The following is a 20212-nucleotide window of genomic DNA, read 5'->3' as shown; positions in this document are numbered from 1 at the left end:
GGATGCCGGTAGATGTCGGGACATTTAAAAAATAGATGCATTTACATTTGACGTTCAACGCGGCGAAAAACGCTTAACTGACCAATTGGGATAAAGAAATTTTTGTTCCTTTCATCTTCATTGGCCAATCGAACAAAACACCCATCGATTCATGTGCATTAGCCTATAAGTGACAAATTCTTCAGGAATTTACCATTTGGAATAATTAAAAATACGTTTTTTAGCATATTTTTAGAAATATTATATTTATTTTATTTAGATATAATTTTTATCTATTTTTAAAGATTCGTTCGTATATTCCCATGCTAATCCCGTGCGACCGATTTCTGCTGGTTGCACAGGATCTTCACCTAATCTTTGTTCAACACCTTTCCAGGATCTCTCTTGCAGATATTGAGCTCCAGCCTTACCAATGGCAATGGTACCTGATAAAAGAATTACTATGTTAATCATTGTAATGTGGCTATAAAATCATTTAAAACTGTTGAATTACTTGCATAAAAACATAAATTGTAAAAAAAAAAGTTTAGAAAATTTTTAAGTTCTTAAAGAAATTTTCTTTCATATATATCTACCTGATGAACGAACTGATAGAGCATTCATTTGATCTGTGCATGAAGTATCATCATCACAATTTCTGACACTACTATTAACAAGGGAAATGTCTGAGTCAGTTGATGGTTTAAAATTGACATAGTGAGAGCCGCCAGGCAATATCTGTCGAAAGTCCATAAAATATTGTAGACAAAACTCCCTTGCACTATTAAATGCCAACTCAACTTCATATGGAGTAAGCATAGGCTTTAAAAAATCTCTTGAGTCAAAGACTTCGTTTTCTGGGCAAGCTATTACAACAAAAGTATCAATCTGTAATAAAAATCGAAAATATATTAGTATAATTTGTATACAAAAATGCTAAATATCTTTTTTTCATTGTATTATACAATTTGACATACCTCAGGGAAATTTGCAAGTTTAGCAGGATTAATTTTTCCTACGCTAAGAATATAAGATTTCTTATTTTTTTGTTTAAGAATCCTTTTTATTGTGTTTATAGCTGTCAGATATTCTTTAATACCTAATGTAGCTACTACAATTCCCACAACTTTGGCATCCTTCAACTTTTCTATTAAAAATCTCCTTCGTTTTAGCCAAGGTGTATTTAGTGCTTCAAATTCATGAATTTCACTATTTGCAAAAGAATACCACTTTTTGACAGGTATACTCATTGCTAATATCGAAAAAGTTTTTCCTTCCTCTCCCAAAAAAAATCCCTCATAATCCTGTACGTTATATCCATTTTCTAATGTATAATTTCTGCCTAAGACAGTCGAGGCACTGGTTGTTTTGGTATCAGTATATTCCACATTTGATGTACAATTTAATTTAGAAAAGATTAAATGTTTGTATATAGGTTTCAATATATCATATACATGCTCTGTAAAATTAGTATACAATGTGTATTATATCTTTATAATAATATAATTATATTATTAATTATATTAATTATAACAATATAAATATATCTCTATTAATTACAAGAATAATTTTCTTTTTATAGTATCTTGAACATTTACCAATTTTATGTGCATATGCCACATCGTAGAAGAATAAAATTTTCTTAGAGAAATCCAAGAAGACTTGTTTAAATTCATTAGCAAGTTTTGTCGTATCAAATTGCTTTTTTGGAAAAATGTGCAAAACTGGTAAGCGAGTGGTAGGATTAAGGCAGGCATGTCCAAAATGTATTATACCATCTGCATTAATGTGCTGAGCCGCTATTTCATCGACACAACAGCTACCACAAGTTGTATCTCCTAAGATATATACTTTCTGTCCTATACTTTTTTCCAAATGAAGCGCAATTTCTATGGAATCTGATAATAAACTATCTGGAAATTGTAGACATACCTATAAAAATAAATTATAGTCCCACATATAATCATTTATCTAATAAAAGAGTAAATTATTTTTACTTTTACACTGCTACTTTTAATAGTAATTATAACTTCTCAAATCATATATATATATATATATATATATGTGTGTGTGTGTGTGTATATGTGTATATACATAATTATGTACATTGTACATAAATGAACAGTTAAACTAACCTAATTTTATCTGTCATTTATAAACAATCTCAAAACGTGATTATTAAATATGACTATATTAAATCGTCTTTAAAAATAATTGTTTATTTTAAATTAAAGTTTGTAATGGATTAAACAACTGGATATTTAAAAAAAATTATTATGTAATAAGCGACATTAACAAGTATAACCTCAATTTTTACATTTAAGAAAGAGAAGGCAATCTTTATATATAAAAAAACTAAATCCTTCAAGAAAAATCGTTAACTATGATTTTATTAATGCATATATGAGATATTTTTAAAAATATATGTCTTTTTAAACCTGCTTTAATGTATTCGTTTCGATCCACCGAGCACACTTTTCTATATCGTATGCGGAATACACAAACTCCATCTTGAAACTTGAAACGTCAGACGTCAGACGTCAGATTGTCAATGTTGCCTACTTTGAACACTCAAGGATCATACACGCTATTGAAAATTATACGCGTGCATGCGCTGATATATACCTATAAATAAACATATAAATAACTTTTTTCTACTACTTTTTACATGCATTTAAAATAAAATGATAATTATATACAAAGCATTAACAATGTATAAATATCTGTTTTATAAATCTTTCAGAGAAAATATTTAGAATTTTAGAAAGCACAAAAGTATAGGATACTGCATATACATAATAGGCGAGTTTTTTAATTTATCAATTGATCAATCGCATGATGCGCAAATACAGCACGTGTTGTATTTACGCATCATGCGATTCATCAGTCGATGAATTAAAAAAACTCGGCCAATATATATATATATATATTTGTATTTGAAATGTATATCTACACACTACAGTATCCTGCACTTTTGTGTTTATAAGTATTTTCTTTAAAAAAACACAAAACATATTCATATATTTTTAATGTTTTATATATAATTATCGTTTTATTTTATATGGATACAAAAAGTAAAAGAAAAAAATATTATTTTTAGTGATTTTTTTGCATGTTTCTTTACTCAACTAACAATAAATTTAAAAAAATATATATACATATATATATTTTGAGAAAAGAAAATATGTAGTTAAAAATAATTTTTGATATGAAATACTTAATATTTATAGAAAATATTCAAAATATTTTCTTTTTTATTTACACTTTTTTTTCTCTTTTCTTAAAACATATATATATATATATATATATTCTAATTGAATGTACATTTTATTTATAGCAGAGCTTTTTAAATAAGTATGATAAAATCATGATACTATTGGCACAAAAATTATTTTCAATCTTCATTTGGCATGGAAAATATCTTATTTGTATATAAAAATAAAATATTTCTATATATTCTAATCATTGATAAATTAAAAAGAAGATAATTGAAATTTTTTTACTTTATATTAGTGAAATTTTTAGACATGTCACAATTTTTTCAGACAAATGAACAAATGCGATATTTATCATTTCTTTCTACATTTTTCTAATGAAAAAACTCATCAGAATTATACTGGTTTTGACTTTTGGCACTGCTGTTTTTCACGTTCAGAACCAAAAGTGTTCGTCCAAAGAATAATCAAAAAGAATATCTATAAAAGAATAAAATAGTAACAATTTATACATACATGATGCATGGAATTTTTTATCGGCTTTAAAAAGTTGTACATTTTTAAAAATATACAATATCGTTTTTTTTATGTATAATTGTCTTCTCCTGCAAGATGCGAAATATGTATAAGATTTATCATTTGATCACTTATTCGTATACTACCTTATGTATCATGCTTGTATCGAATTTCATTATTACTATTTCCATTTGTTGCTCTTTTATACAAGACATATGATTCTGTGACATTTAGAGAAACTGCATTGTGTTACATAAAAATAACGATACTCTTTTTGGGTATACTGACAACAATTAAAATAAAATGTCCTTTAAATTATATTTATATATATTATCACTGTACCATTTGTCTTCACTCTCGTCAGCGGCTGTATTGTTACATCTCGTTGTTAATGCTTAATAATTGCAACTTGCAAAATATGTGATATTCGCTCAAACGCAGTACACAGATAGGGATATAAGATAATCTATACATACTCGTGAAATATCGGCAATTTATTAGGCTCAAAAGAACTTTAGTATATCCAAATTTTTAAATCTGTGAAGAATTGTTAAGTCACGATTGCCGTCGAGAGTGTAATTGAACATTATGTATGTACAAACGATTATTATTTCTTACTGTAATACATTACATAGTTTTGCTTGTTTTTCTCTGTATATACGTCAGTCTTGGATTGCTTTTGCCAGAAAACGCTTCATTTCCATTATGCATAGAGAGTCGTTCTTGATATATGTAGAAAAAGAATACGCAAGTGCGCGAGTTAACATAATAAAACTTTATCTGCAAAAAATATTACCACGTTTTCTAGTATTCTAAAAGCATCTCTTAATAAAAATCGGAATAATTTCAAGTCTCGATTTTGTCAATTTTAAGAAATATGTATAAATCTTGCGCATGTACGATAAAATAAAGAATAAAAACATATATTGATATAGGAATGTATCTGATGTAATCAATTTCGCAAAAATTAGATTTTCTCAAAGATCCCAACAATCATTACATGATTATTCTTTTTCCACACATGCACTCTCCAACATCCATCAATTACTCACATGTGTATTGCGAGCTTGTATGTGATGCCAAAAAGAAAAAGTAATTGTGAAATACTATACACTATTTAGAAACAGTTTGTTTCTTTGATTTTGCATCATAACATTGAGACTGTATATATAATATATCATAAATAGAATTGAATTTAAAGTAATACCAAAGTTGTATGTTCCCTTCTCTTCTACATATACAAGATAATTTGTTATTGGTGACACAAAACGCAATATTGGAAAAAAAAAGTTAAATCTATGTAATGAAAAAATAATTTAAATATACAAAATAAAATAAATTTAATAAAATATTTTATTCTACATTTTCATGATCAAAACTTTATTTCTGAAAAAACAAAATGAATTAATATATTTTATTGAACATTTTCATATTAAATATTTGGACATTTCTCATATGGAATTCATTTTTTATGGAAACATTATTTCATCTTTCCTTTTTTTTCCCGATTGCATCATCGATAACATCTTGTTTAAATACATTTGCATTTCACATTTTATGATCTTATATATCAGTCTCTTATGTTCTTTTCTTTTTGCTCACTGTCGAGTCCAATGATGCGTTATTAATTAATAGTAATAATAATAATTCTGAGACTAAATCTCAATAACAATAATACAAATAATAGTCACAATAATAATATTAATAATATACCTTAAAAACATGTATGTACAATATTCACCGCCCCATTTTTAAGTATCGATAAGATTCTTTTACAAGTACTACCGATAAAGTGGAATAAGTTGCTTTAAATAATTACTTTTTACAAAATTACATTACAAAGTGGCATATTGTAAAATCTGAGCGAGTTATCTATCTAATCTATTCACATGTACAGCTGCTGCTATAATTAGATTTACGCGGTGGCTTTATTACAGCTAGACTACTGGAAAGTATACATGTTTGTATATTATGAATAATTATTGCCATTGCAAAAAACAGAATCTTTAATTAATTGAAATGTTATATATATATATATATATATATATATATTTATATATATATTTATATAAATATATATCATACAGTTATATATAATATATATATATATAAATATATAGCATTTATATATATATATACACACATATATATATAATATATATCATACTGCACCACATGTATATGTAATCCAGTTTGCCTCTGCTGAATAATATATAAATAAAATAATATAAAGTTATACGATTTATACAAATAATTTAATAACTATCTGTGTATGTGTGTGCATGTGAACGTGTATGCGCGCGTGCGCGCGCTTCAGAATATGCAGTATTGGAAACAATCATCCTGAAAATTATTATGTCAGTGATCTTTTAAAACAGTTTTCATGACAGATTCACGATATCGACAAAAAAACCATGAAAAATCGACTTACAGTTCTTCTAAAATCCTTAAAACGCATAATTTTAGCTTGATATTCACTATAAACTTTCACTTCTTAACATACTTTACTAAAGGAGGGTCACGAGCCTAAAATGCTGCGAACTGCTTGATCCAACGCAGTGTCTTTCGATTCGCCGGACTGCGATGACGAACTACCGCTACTACTGCCGGATAATGTGTTTGCGGGACGTTTCTTAAGATTGAGAATGCTGTCAATGGCAGATTGTACTTGTGCGGTGATTTCGTCATGCTCGTTACCGGCATTAGCACTCTCGCTACTAGTTACATGCACAGTACTACTTGGACATTGCGCTTGCGAATGCAAAGCCAATCCATCCAAGCTGTCAGCATCCTCTAACAAATCTCGTTCGAGATCAGTAGCACTACTCCAACGCCTATCGAAAGGCGTTGGAGTTACCTCTTGTTCACAATCGTCCTTCATGATCATATTCGAGACACTAGGTACATTCGCACGAAGACACTCGCCGTTCGCTCGTGTTCTTTCAATTTTCGATGATCTCGTAATAGCCGTAACAGCACACGCACTATTACCACTATTACCGTTATTACCGTTTTTACACCTCAAGGTGTCTGTAGTGGATGGATATACTCCCAGTTCTTTCTGGATTTCCAGCCATTCATCATAATCGCCACTAGTACTACTTGTCGTCTTAATAACTGGTTTACATTCCATTTCGTCACTCGGGAAATCATCCTCTAGTTCGCGTTTTACAGATACGTTTACTAAAGGTGGTGATGTTAATGTTGATTTGTCCTCTTCTATAAGGCCAGGTTCAACTTTTGGCACCAATGGCTTTTCTTCTTTCTTGAACTCTTCTACAATTTTATTTGCAATATTCATATACATAAAATGTTAAAAACAAATTTTTTTAATAAAAAAAGACATGACAAAAAGGAGAGAAAGTACAAGGCTTGCTAATGTAAGTAACATAGAAACAGTATGGTGCATGTGTGTATGTAGTTTGAAATGTATATGTAAAATAACTAAAGATGTAACAAATACATGTATACATGCAATATTTGTTTTTATAATTGTACATAATTCAATTTATTATCCAGAGATAATAAAAAATATAATACATATAATTTACCATTAACTTTTGCCTCCTGCTCTCGTAACCTGTTGAGAATACTTTGTTCTTCTGCCACAAAAGTCCTGTCAATCATCATCAATTCCGACGTCCTCACTTCACGCTATAATTTCAAAAATATTAACGTAATCAGTTGTGTGAAAAAAAAATATTTAGAATATAACGTAAGTTGAATAATAATTAATATAAACGATTTAAGTATATTTTAATTATCAAATTGGAACATTTTCGTGCATGATTAATGCAAAGACTGAATTTGTATCACAAATTAAATTTAACATATACAATTATTCAATAAATAAATTGTATTATTCATACCATGCTTTCCATTAAAAGAAGGTATGTATATTTATTCATCATAGCGCTAAATTTGGTCAATAGATGTTTTGCCGTCTCCTCAAATCTTTCATCTGCTTTTGCTAAATCCTTGGGATTTAATACCGACTCATTTAAACAATGATATCTCACTAAACGTTCGCAAGCATCTTTCTTATTTTTGAATGGTGTCTTCATATCTGGATTGGTTGCACCATTTTGATCCTTTTTTAGACATTGTTCGATTCTGTAAGTAATAATATAATTAAATATATCAATACATTAAATCTTCAAAAAAATGATTTATTAAATGATAGAAGTTTATATATAAGTACGTACTTCAACTGCCTAATTGGACTAGTCGCACGCCTTTTTACGCCTTGTCTCGGGCTTATTAAAGGACTCGAGTTGCTATTGGGACTGACAAGTTGCTTTACCGTATTTCCACCAGTGTTTACAGGACTCTGAATCCTCTGCGTTCCCTTGCCTATCATTCTAGGAGAAGTTACTTGACCTGCAGGTGAACCACTTTGAATCTGAACTTGAATAGGAGAAGATAGTTCCTGTTTCACAGGACTCGGTGTCTGTATATTCTGTTTGATATCCAATGGATCTGTTTGACATTGCGTGGATTGTTGCATGCTCGTCTGCTGTTGTTGTGTTTGAACTTGGGTCAATTGTTGTGCGTTGCTTTGCAATTGCAGAGCTGTTGTTGTGGAAGTAATCGGTGGCGAGAAGATTTGCATGTTTGCAGAGGACGGATTCAACATCTGATTTCCATGATTTTGATAAAACTTGTGCTGTTTGGTGTGCGTACTCTGTATGCTCTGTGTTGCAGTATTCGATATAGTTGGTTGTCCTTGCACATTCGGTGGAGTACAGGAAATGCTCTATAATCATGATTGTCATGTATGTATATAAAATATATAAAATATATATAATCTATTCACAAAATAAATATTCATAGTATAAATAAATATTCATAATATTCTGCTTACCGTGATGTTAATGTAATTAATATTAGTATTACTCGGCATTGTTACAGACGTAGTTGGATTTAGACTTTGGGCTGTTACTGGCATAGCAATGGTAGAAGTTTGAGTCTGCGTTTGAGCTGCAGACATCTGATTCTTGAACGAATTCTGTAGATGTACATTGGATGCAACTGTTGAAACTAGGCTTACATTGAATGTTGGTTCGGCAGCCTAAAATGGATCAAATATTATTTATATTGTTAATACACAAATTCATTAAGTTAAAATTTCATAATTTTTGTTATTTTTTACATGCCATGTGTGTGATTGCGGAAGATTATTTTATATTTTTGTATTATTTTTTTTTTTAAATATATACTTACGCTATTAACAGGATGAGTAGTACTGCTAACAATTTTTCCACTAGCTAGTATTCTTGCTTGCTCCTCATATAATTTTCTTAATGTCGGATTATTTGGCGTGACAGGTTTTCGAGATAAAATAGATTGGATCTGTGACTGAATGGTTTTCAGCATTTGCTGCTTTTGAGCAGGAAGTTGAATAGTTTGTATTCTTTGTACCATTTGACCATTTGAAGGAACTGACACATGACTACTGGCAGAGGACGAAACCAAAGGACCATTTGCTATAACTTGAGCTGGTTCGCTCTTAGCAGGACTTGTATTTTGCGATATCATAGTGTTTGTCTTATTTGGATTATCAACTTTTTGTAAATTAGACGTATTTGCTGCGACCATTGTCGGTCGAGTAACGGTTACTGTCTTCGTCGTCTGAAAAATGAAATTAAATTTGTGATAGAAGTATCAAAATGCTAATAATGTATAAGTGTTTATGTTCTAATATTTTTATTATTCAAATTTTGTAATTTTAATATACTTTTTTGCATTTAAAGGCAAGTCAATAATATTGAAAATAATCTCAAGTAATGGGAAATAGAAATTCGAAGATATAGAAATAAAAAATACGTTTATATTATTTACACATACCTGTGAATTCACGATACTTTGAGCAGTGACAGCAACTTTCGTCTTTTTCACAATTTTCGCTTTCTTTGGTTGATTATTACCCAAGTTTCTAATTTGCTGTTGATTCAAGTTGTCAATAAATTGACTTGGAAAGTTGGAATTTTGAATCTGTATATGTGGCGGCATCTGAGATGGTGCGGCTTGTACAACAATGTTCTGAATATTATTTTGAATAGTCGGAGCTCCACCAGAACTGTTCACGATTATCTGACTTGTTGGAGTATTTATCTGAACACCTTGCAAGTTCGGATTACTCACATCCGGTTCACCAATCACTATCTTCTGCGTTTGATTTTGATTTTGCGCCTGATTCGTTGCATTCAATTGTCCAGCCAGAAATTGTTGTAAGAGTTGTTGACTAATCACCTGCATCTGGCCGTTTGCGTTAGCAATTAATAGTTGATCGTTAGGATTCAAGTTACTCAACGCATTTAAAATGTCAGGCGAAATTTTAGGTGCATTGTTCAATATGTTGTTCGCCGCTGAGTTGAGTATATTTGCACCTTGGGACTCTACCTTTTGAGATTCGTTTTGTTGAGTAGGAGTGTTAGAAGCAGGAGTAGTTGTAATTAGTATATTCTGATTCTGATTATTTTGTTGCGTATTAATTCCTTGCTGTACAACATTGGCTGAGTTTTGGGATTCAAAGTGATGCGCGTTAACGGAAGAGAAGGTATTCGCCGTTACTACTTTCTGTTGTTGAACACTCGTATTGTGTAAAACAGCAGATGTGTTTTGCTGCTGTAGACTCGTCATGACATTCTGCTGTGTATGAGCTATGTCTTTAATAGTTCCCGATTGCAAGTTTTGCTCTACATTCTGAACATTACCAGCAGTATTTTGCTGCAATACATTAATTGTATTTTGTTGAATGCTTGAATGTAGAACGTTCATAGTATCGTGTTGTTGCACAGTGTTACAAGAACTTTGTTGCTGCAGTATATTCATAGAATTGTGATGAATATTTGAACTTTGCAAATTTTGTTCAAATATCTGTTGCACATTTTGAGTTTGTACCGTTTGTGCAGTAATTTGTTGATTATGTTGAAATAATGGTGACTCCTGTTGAAGCGTTAGAGTTTCTTGTTGATTCGTTTGTTGAAGACTTTGATTAGTCTTAGATACGTGATCGTTTTGTACTATTGAACTACCAGATAATGATTTCTGCATATGAACACCATGCTGTTGTTGTTGTGCTTGTTTTCCCAAATTTTGCCGTATGTTCGTAGTTATACAAGCATTCGTGAGTCGTACTTGACTAGACTTTTGCAGGGAAATGTTGGAATTCTGTTGATTAGAGTTTGTTTGATTCACATTAGACATTCGAGGACCTTGTATAAACATCGTAGGCGACGGTTTTGCAGACAAGATGTCCGAAGTATTCAAAGAAACATTACTGCTCTGCGACAAAGTAGGATTTGAGGACTTAGATTGCATTAGGTTTTGTACATTTACATTCTTTGACGTTTGTATCTCCAGTGATTGCAAGGGTCCGAGATTGCTTTGAACACAGACGCTGGGTAGTGAATTGGTCTCTTGAGAAACAATATTCGTATTCTTTTGCTGATTCATCGGTTTCGAACATATCTGACTGTGATGTGGACTAGTGGTACAAACGATATTTTGCGAGCACGTAGTACTTACGGTATTAGTAGAGACCTGATTTCCACTGGATAAAGGTGATTTGACAAATTTTGGTCTCTGTTGAATTGTATTTTGAGCAGGCTGCGGTGTGTTTTGCGCCTGACCAAAAAGTTGCGAGATAATCTGCGAATTTTGCCCACTACCTTGAGTCAAAGATCGTATTAGAGCTTGCGCAGTCGCTGAATCTATTTCAGGCTGATTAGGTTCCGGGGTGTGATGTAAAACAACTTTGCCATCTTCTCCAAGCGCTAAACGCAATTGTCCTGATATTGGATTCTGCACAGGCAGCTGGAGTTGGGCGACAAGCTGACTATTGAACGTCTGCGGCGATACAGAAGCTTGCGTGTTCGTTGTATTTGTTGCAGGTACTTGGATTAGATTCTGAGTGGAATTAGCAGGAATCGTTCCTTGCGATGAAAGTTGGCCCAATGATTGTCCGGCATTAGCTTCACTTTGCGAAACTTGACAAGGAACCTCGGTTTCAGTTGTCAGTTCGGTATCAAAAATATCGTCGTCATCCCCGATACCTGATATTTTCATAATACTGGCAAGATCTAATTTCGGTGGTTCGTCGTCTTTGCGTTTAGCTTTTTTCTTCTTCTTCGCTTTTTTCTTAGGAGGCGGCAATAAATTTTGCTCCGAGACAGTTTGTGTACAAGAAGCATTGCCAGTAGTGTTGCCAGATGTAACTTGTGCAATTTGTGTTTGGGGACTTTGTACCATAGCATTTTGAATTACGATAGAATTGCCAGTTCCTGAATTAGCTGTAGAATTTAAAAATAAAATCAATATCAAATTTTCTATAACATACTGGAACAACTGAATACTTAAATATCTCTTATGTATCTCAATATTGTAAATAAAATACAAAAAAAGATGTATAATTTAATTTAATTGAATCTAGGATTTTAAACATATTTCTAATATAAAATAATATTATAATCTTCTTTTAATTCGTTTTGTTACAATATTGCTATAATATGACGCTAAACTTACATGGTGCAGGACTAGATGGAGTATGTCTTATTACTGGAGAAGCAGTTGGAGGAAATCCATTAGGTACAGCAAAGAATGCAGGTGTAATCCCCTGCAGTTGCATACCTTGTGCTGTGACAACCCGTACTAACTGTTGTTGTGTTAACTATAATCATAAATTAAATATATTTAATTAATTTCTCTTATTTTATTGGATACTCTCTCTTTCTCTCTTTCTTTTATCTTATTTTTATAATTTAAAAAGATTTTTGTATATCCAAATCTCAAAGTATATGTATTCCACTAGAATTGTCTATTTTTATGAAATTTTAAAGCTAAATTTTACTTTACTTTTTCTATTTTAATTGTAAATGTTATAATTGTAAAATTAAAAGAGTCTGTGAAAAAGTCGTCGATTTTTGCTCCCCGTCGAGATGTAAAATTCCCATGATTTCTTACAGTTTTTGGGCATAGAATCATGTAGTAACATTCATTTACTTTTAAAATATGGAAAAAATGTGTAAGAATCATAAAAAGTCCATTAAAACATTATATTTTTGGGTGTATCACTCGATGATTAAAAGATATGGTTTTTTTATATGAAAGTATAAAATAATTGGCACTTATCCAAATGTGTTTTACAAAGTCTATGTGAGCATTTAAGTGTATAGATACTTATGCATGCACGCGCGCGCGAATGATACACACATCCTAAATATGGTGTTTTAATAGACTTTTTATAATTCTTACACATTTTCTCTACATTTTAACAGCAAATGAATATTACCACATAATTCTACCTCCGCAAAGAGTACGAATAAATTTTACATCCCAGCGGAGAACAAAAATCGACGACTTATATATAAATTCAAAAAGCAGTTGAATATTATTAGTACAAGCTCCTTATTCGTGATATTTTTGATTCGCGGAGTAAAAATTTGTAACCACTCTTTATTCGCGACCAGAAAATTTTAATTCTGTTCTATTATCTTGTGAATTCTTCGTGAAAATTGATCCTCAATGAAGAGAAAAAGATTTTTAAAAGAAATCCCATAGTGGCAATTTTCTATATTCGCGTAATCTATCACTATTCCTCGCGAATAAAAAGTTTTGATTATATGTTCAAAATACAAAGAAATTATAATCTATAAAAAATTAATAAATAAATAATTCTTATATAAATCTTTTTAAGATATTTTGTTTTCAATGAAAAGTGCACAATTGTTTCAATATAAAGATTTAATAAGCAATGATCATGATTGTAAAGCATAGATGAATGAATGAATGAAACCATCACCTGTGCAGTATGTGTTTGTTGCTGCGCGCTTGCTGGCGTCCTTAGTATAAGCTGAACGCCTCCTGGTTGTTGTTGTACAATGACAGGTCCAGTTGATGGCAATACCTATGTTCGAAATGTGATAAATCAATGAAGCATAAAGCAACATTTTGCGATAATAGAAATGTATGTAAGCAGTTACATGTATAATAGATATAAAGCATATCAAAATATCTTATAGAACATGATGTATATATATTTTATATGTAACTATATAATGAACAGGCAAATGAGGTATAATCGAGATATAAAAAAGATAATATAATAACCTGATTCAGTAGCAAACCCTGTGCCGTTGGAATCATTGTTGCTGTAGTGGGATTTGGTTGTGGCCCAGCAAGAACTAATTGTGGCTGAGTCTGTTGTGTTACCTTTAAAAAAAAAAAAGAAAAATACAAATATACTTCAAATGTAAGATCTCATTATTTTGTTAAAAAGCAAAGAAGATTGAATAAATTATTTTTTTTTACAAATGTGTGGCACTATGAATATTTTTTAGTTATCTCTAGACTTATAATGTAAAACATAATGTAATCATTTATTTGAAATATGATTAATATCCAATTAATATTTAACAATTTAATATTTAATAATTTAATAAAAAGGCATATAAATGTAGCAATATAATGCATTTAATTAAAAAATATACTTGATTTGTGATTGTAGTAGTAGCTCGTTGTGGCTTTTGCTGAGAAGTAGCAGCTTGTTGATTTGGTGGTTTTGGCAGAATTTGCGGCGGTTGTTTGGCGGGCTTGGCCGCTGCTATTTGGATTTGTTGATTTCCAAATAATTGAGTCCTAGTCACTAGTTGAGTTGGGGTGGACTGATAACCCTGTGGTGTACCGTGAATTATTTGTAACACCTGCATCCCTTGTTGTAATATGGGTGTATTAGGCCTAACCTGGAACATGAAAAATACAAAGTTTTAATAAATATGTAATACACTTATGATATATTCTAAGATAACATTCTTTTTTTTTTAATAAATAAAAAAAAGAAAGAGTGCAGAAAAGTACAGGCAATCATCCAGAAATAGTTGGCAGATATACATACTAAATTAAAGGAGATAAAAGAATATAAAATGGCATAAAAAATTATGAAGGAAAAAGAATATCTGATAAAGAAAATGTATACAAAATATATGTATAATTACTTAAGCTATATATAAAACACACACACACACATATAGTTATATAATTTTTTTATATATATAATATAAATATATTTTGTAATATATCTAAAATTAAGTATATTTAAAAAATTAAAGTAATAAGTAATTTCTTTCTCTCAGAGAAAAAAAGATTATTGTTATGATAGATTTTTAACACAGATGTGATAGTGGAAAAGATTTGTTCAAGCTATCACTTTCATCATTAAAAATCAAGATAAGATTTACTGAAGCAGCAGATTAATAATTAATCAACACTTTATTATAGCCTAGTTTTAATTTTTAGTGAGAATGCTGTATTAAAGAGGAGAATTTGTATATTGATGGCAATGAGAAGTCCAATTAATGATAATAAGCAAACAAATATCACATTAATATTTAATAATTTGATAATTAATAAATGTTTTATGAAAAAATACTGATGTAATAGCTAATGCAAATTAAGTTTTAAGATTCTTCATTACAAACATTTTGCATTTTTACATTGAAAGCAAGAAATATGATTTTTTTTCTTCGCACTGTACATTCAAATAAATCAATTTTTTGCATATATTTTTATTATTGTTCATAGCAATAATTATTTTCACATCATTTAAAACTCTCTCAGATTAGCTGAAATTTTTAGTTATCCCTATTATCAGAATAATAAATTGTAATAGAATTGCCAATATATACTATCAAGTACGAATAATAGCATGCAAAAAAATGAATCATTTTAATTATGTAATAAATATTATAATGTAAAAAAAAAATTTATATCGATTATAATATAAAAATTTATATCAATTATAGTTAAAGATGTCTATTAATAAAGATAAAAATTTCAATCAATTGGACTTCAAGTGATGTAAAAATGAGAAATTTAAGCAATAACAAAAATATATTTTTACAACATAATGAAATTCACAAAATAATATTTCTTCAAATAAAATAATAAAAATAAAGCATGTAAAAAAAGATAAAATGTCCTGTTGAACTCATTAATGTTCCATTCTATTTTAAAACTACAGAAGTTAGCAATTACAGTAACATTTAATTTCAAGATTATGCAGAGTAAAGTGTCCTTACCACAGGTGGACCAGGGCTACCTCCAGGTGCTGGGCTTCTATTGTTGAGAGAATTATTTCCGCCTAATAGATGAGGACTTTTCGCAGGGGGATATGGACTAAGTACAGGGCTCTGTATCTGGCTAACGCTCATCGGACTCTGCATAGGGCTTTGCATCTGTATATTAAAGTTACTGTTCGAGGTCGATGTACCGACCGGACTCGGACTATTTCGATTGGATTGTATCGAGTTTGAAGCCGGACTTCGAAGTAAAAGTCGATTAGGGCTAGGACTCGGTGTAGGTGGTGCTATATTAGACGCCGGACTCTTCAAGGGTATTGAAAATGGACTACCCGGCGAACTAATGTTTTGGTTTTGAATAGTTTGCATAGATTTAACAGTATTCATAGTACTGACCACATTCGATGGTTGTGTTGTGCCCGTTAATGCTACTGACGCACTTAAGCCAGGGTTTATCCCCTGCGAATACTGTCGCTGTGGTTGAAATCCAGTCGACTGGGAGGAACTTAAAGAAGAAATATGACTCAATGACATAATCGGTTCATTGGATGCAGATATATGTACATTCGATGTTGATATATTGGCTAAATTAGCGTGCATTGTACCGAGGTGCGGTATATTCGTAGTGAGATTCACGTTCGAAGCGTGATTCACATTTGCAGTAGTTGCATGAATCGACTCGCTGGGTGTGCTTGTGAATATGCTGGAACTCGTCAGAGTTCCGGAATTAGAGATTTGCGAGATTGTTGAGATGTTTGAATTTGGATGCTGCGATATAGCAGAGTTTGGTACATGTGCTATATTTGACGATCCAACAATGTGCGGTGCAATACTTTGAATGCTTTGTATCGTTTGGAATGGAAACTGTGCGCTACTAGAATTCAAGCTAGTCGGCGTCAGACCAGTTGCTAGGGCGTTTACAGGTCTATTAAGACCTTGATTTACACCAGAATTTATACTGGTAGTAGTCAAGTTTGTATTCGGATTAATAGCAGGTAAACCAGATACACCGGAATTCGTAGCGGTCAAATTAGTATTCAATGTAAGATTCTGATTCACGCCCGATGAATTCAAACTCGTTAAATTTGGATTTACACCGGTCAGTCCCGCGTTTACTCCAGATAGCCCAGAATTAATATTTGTAGAGTTTATCGTATTTAGCCTGTTTATCCCAGTATTTACTCCTGTATTTATGCTATTTAAATCTTGTCCCAAATTGGACAAATTGTTATTAATATTGTTTGAACCAATATTAGATGTCAAATTGGAATTGATAGCATTTAAATGATTCAGGCTAGGATTTATTGCAGTCAGCCCTGTGTTTATACTTGGCAAGCCCAAATTGAGCAGCGGATTTGACGTGGTGATAACATTGGAAGTGAGAGATGTAAGACTGGTATTTAGAAGTGACAGTGGCAATCCCATATTAAGGCCCACCCCAAAAGTGGGGGTGGCCGGGGGTAGGCCCATACCAGTCCCCGAGGGATTTATGGTACTCTGATTCAACTGATTCAATTGATTCACGTAGACTATGTGATTTCCAGTTGTCGATCCATTTCCTTGTTCTTGGGGCTGTAAAAACGAGCAATGTTGGATGATATCCTCCTCAATAAAATATTCACTATCATAATAACAAAAGTGACTTACATTATTTGATGTTTGTTGCAAAGCAAATGTTAATGACTGACCACTGGTATTCTGGGCTTGTATTTGTTGTAACTGCTGCAACTATATAAGATTTGCAAATATTAAATTGTGATATTCATCAAGATTATTCAGAGAAATTTTATAAGATCTATTTATATTTAAACTTAATAATATGTACATATATGTATATGTCATATATACTTTATTGAATTTTGTGTATTTTAAATGAAATAGATATTTGACTTGGTAAGTATATATGCAGAAAAGAAATACAATATGTTTGGAACTTTTAATTAAAATAAGTAATTGGAAAAGATCTATATATATATATATATATATATATATATATATATATATATATATATATATATATATATATATATATATATATATATATGCTTTTATAAAATCTTACTTGTTGTTGGGTCAAAACAGCAACTGGATTATTACGTGGACGTGCATTCGGGGAAGTTGTAGAGGATACTGAGTCCCCAAGAAGAGGGCGTGACTGAGGCTGCTGCATGCCCACGCAGCCCCTCTTTACTATGGGCAGCGTCTAGCCACCTTTTCAGCTTATTTTATTTTCTTCCTATTGATATAAAATTCTAGTTTACTCATTGTAGATCTTGACAGAAATTTATAAAAAATAATTTATAAAAAACCTACAAAATATAATTTTATATCCTGAGAAAAAACTTGATTTATTGAGATTGCTAGACAAAATTAATGATAATTTATAATAATAATAATAATAAATGTAGTTAAAATATGTTGATTTTTGAAGATATTTTGTATTTAGTGTCCAGATATATATATATATGCATATGTCTGTATGTATATGTTAACTATTATTAGCAAAAACATTGTATTTACCAAAATTGTTTAATAGTCGCAGAAAGAAGTATTTGCGTTTCGGCGCCACTCAACACGTCTGCGACCTACGTCTCCTGTTCCTGTCATGCATATAATTTCGTATTTTGTCTAAAGCTCGGGCAGCACTGTATTAATTCATCAAAGTGCTTATATTCACATATACTGTTAATGTTTTCAAAGATCTTGTTTCAGTATTAATCATTCTTGATCATTATAGGCTTTACAACTTTGTTGTATATTGAAAGTAGTTCTTTCTCGAACTACTTTATCCGTTAAAGAATAACTGCTCAATTGCATCGTGGATATATCCAGACTTATATTTAAAATGCATCTGTCGCAAGATTCCATCCATTTATAAATGCAGCAATGTTACGTTTGCCCATGACAGCACATTCAAGATACACGAAGGACAGTATCAAATGTTGTTTCATAAATAATATTTCTTTCCCATTATATCCTATCCCAGGTCTAAGAAGTAACTCACAGACATTCTTGGATATTTGTCAAATGTTTAAAGTATAGTATCACAATGTTATGCCTCTGCTCACAAGACATTCATCGGAACAATTATTTCTTCTTAATAAAAGTGTTTCTATTGTTGTTACGCACTACACTTCTATTTGCACTGATTTTCCTTGCAAGTTTTGTCCTGCAAAAAGAAATATCAAACTCATATAACAGATGCATATTATAAAATGTTTATGTAAAAATTACTATAATTCATAGAAAATTCTTTCAACTTTTTTCGTGATTAAATTAGTTTAAACTAGAAAAAGTTTCTTCTGCAAACAGAGAAATAAATGAAAGATTATGAAAGCGGTGTAACATATTACACAAACGATCGAACGTTGATACATGTCAAAGTAATAATGGTGCATAGTGGATACGAAAATTTGAAGGAACCGGGAGATCTCGGCGAAACGATTACGGCTCCGAATTCGACAGCTGGAAGCATATTTGGAGGTTATAACTAGCGCGCCTGTGTGCAAGCATACGTGCCACACAAGTCACACTCGTACACACACACACATATACATACACACACACGCGCGCGCATACGAGGCGAACCACATATACATCTCACTCTCACTTACGAGGATACCGCGGCGCGCGATTGCACACAACAAAAGGCCCGACTGACAAGGCGTAAACAAAAGAAAACGCGAGCATCTGGCGAAAATTTCGCGCTCCGAACGGTCGGGGAGGCCGGCGGACGGCGCTGCGACGCGCGTGTTCGGTGACGGACGCGCAAAAATGCGCGTGGCGTCGCGACGAAAAATTGTCAATATTACCTCTCCGCCGTGAACGCGGTTTTGCCACCCCGTGTGTGTTTTCCTCCTGGGAATTTTCGCGAGTCTCGCGGCGATCACTCTTCGCGGACGATCTCGCTTTCTCGGCGCGTCTCAACGCGCCTCGTCTGAACGAAAACACACGCACACGGAGCACGCGCGACGACGATATTCTACTGAAAATAATAAACTTTTCAGTTACACGACAGTTCCATGTACGCGTTACACTATTCGGTGGCAACGGCCATCATGTATTTATCAAGGCTGCCATTGTGGACTATAAAATCCCAGATCGCCACTATCGCTATTGGCGACACCTCGAATTTACTTTTTGCAACCATGGAAGTACGAAACTTACTGAAGGAGCGCGGGATGTGATAAAACGTAATAATTCCTATACACGATGTTAGCTAGGGAATGACGCGTGACTTACACAATGGCCAATCAGTCTCTTGCTTTTCTGGATGGATATATAATAGCAGATTTTATTGGTTATCCCATATTATTTTTCCTGCATATTTTCTATATTTTTTGTTAATAAGAGAGGAAAAAAAAGACTAGGAGATAGAAATATATCGCGAATAACCGCGCGATTAAAAGAGTATTTACAGAAATA

The 20212-nt window shown here is 31.8% G+C and overlaps 2 protein-coding genes across 4 annotated transcripts; both read right to left on the bottom strand.

Moving 5' to 3' along the window:
* Positions 1-201: 201 nt before the first annotated feature.
* Positions 202-2601, bottom strand: Dph2 (Diphthamide biosynthesis 2). Its single transcript, XM_072911403.1, has 5 exons — positions 2418-2601; positions 1578-1911; positions 957-1438; positions 576-867; positions 202-425 (listed from the first exon to the last, which is right to left on the bottom strand). Exons 1-5 carry the CDS (start codon positions 2487-2489, stop codon positions 256-258), a joined length of 1350 nt encoding a protein of 449 aa, XP_072767504.1. The 5' UTR covers positions 2490-2601; the 3' UTR covers positions 202-255.
* A 1418-nt stretch (positions 2602-4019) lies between these two features.
* LOC140663270 (uncharacterized) lies at positions 4020-19877 on the bottom strand. Of its 3 annotated transcripts, none has more exons than XM_072887314.1 (16): positions 19600-19876; positions 18308-18956; positions 17850-18023; positions 17435-17515; positions 15788-17359; positions 14201-14452; positions 13821-13922; positions 13513-13617; positions 12237-12381; positions 9558-12004; positions 8934-9341; positions 8575-8781; positions 7916-8466; positions 7580-7823; positions 7262-7364; positions 4020-6986 (listed from the first exon to the last, which is right to left on the bottom strand). In XM_072887314.1, the coding sequence occupies exons 3-16, from the start codon at positions 17955-17957 to the stop codon at positions 6229-6231; spliced, it is 7083 nt and encodes a 2360-aa protein (XP_072743415.1). In that variant the 5' UTR covers positions 17958-18023; positions 18308-18956; positions 19600-19876; the 3' UTR covers positions 4020-6228. The 3 variants fall into 3 exon arrangements, with proteins under 3 accessions (XP_072743415.1, XP_072743416.1, XP_072743417.1); XM_072887315.1 differs by lacking the exon at positions 19600-19876 and adding an exon at positions 19141-19558; XM_072887316.1 differs by lacking the exon at positions 13513-13617 and having other exon boundaries at positions 19600-19877.
* Positions 19878-20212: the final 335 nt, after the last annotated feature.

This window comes from Anoplolepis gracilipes, chromosome 2 (genome assembly GCF_047496725.1).
Source record: "Anoplolepis gracilipes chromosome 2, ASM4749672v1, whole genome shotgun sequence".
Taxonomy (NCBI): Eukaryota; Metazoa; Arthropoda; class Insecta; order Hymenoptera; family Formicidae; genus Anoplolepis; species Anoplolepis gracilipes.
Note: the sequence above shows the minus strand (reverse complement) of the source record. Positions and strands in the feature narration are given on the sequence as shown.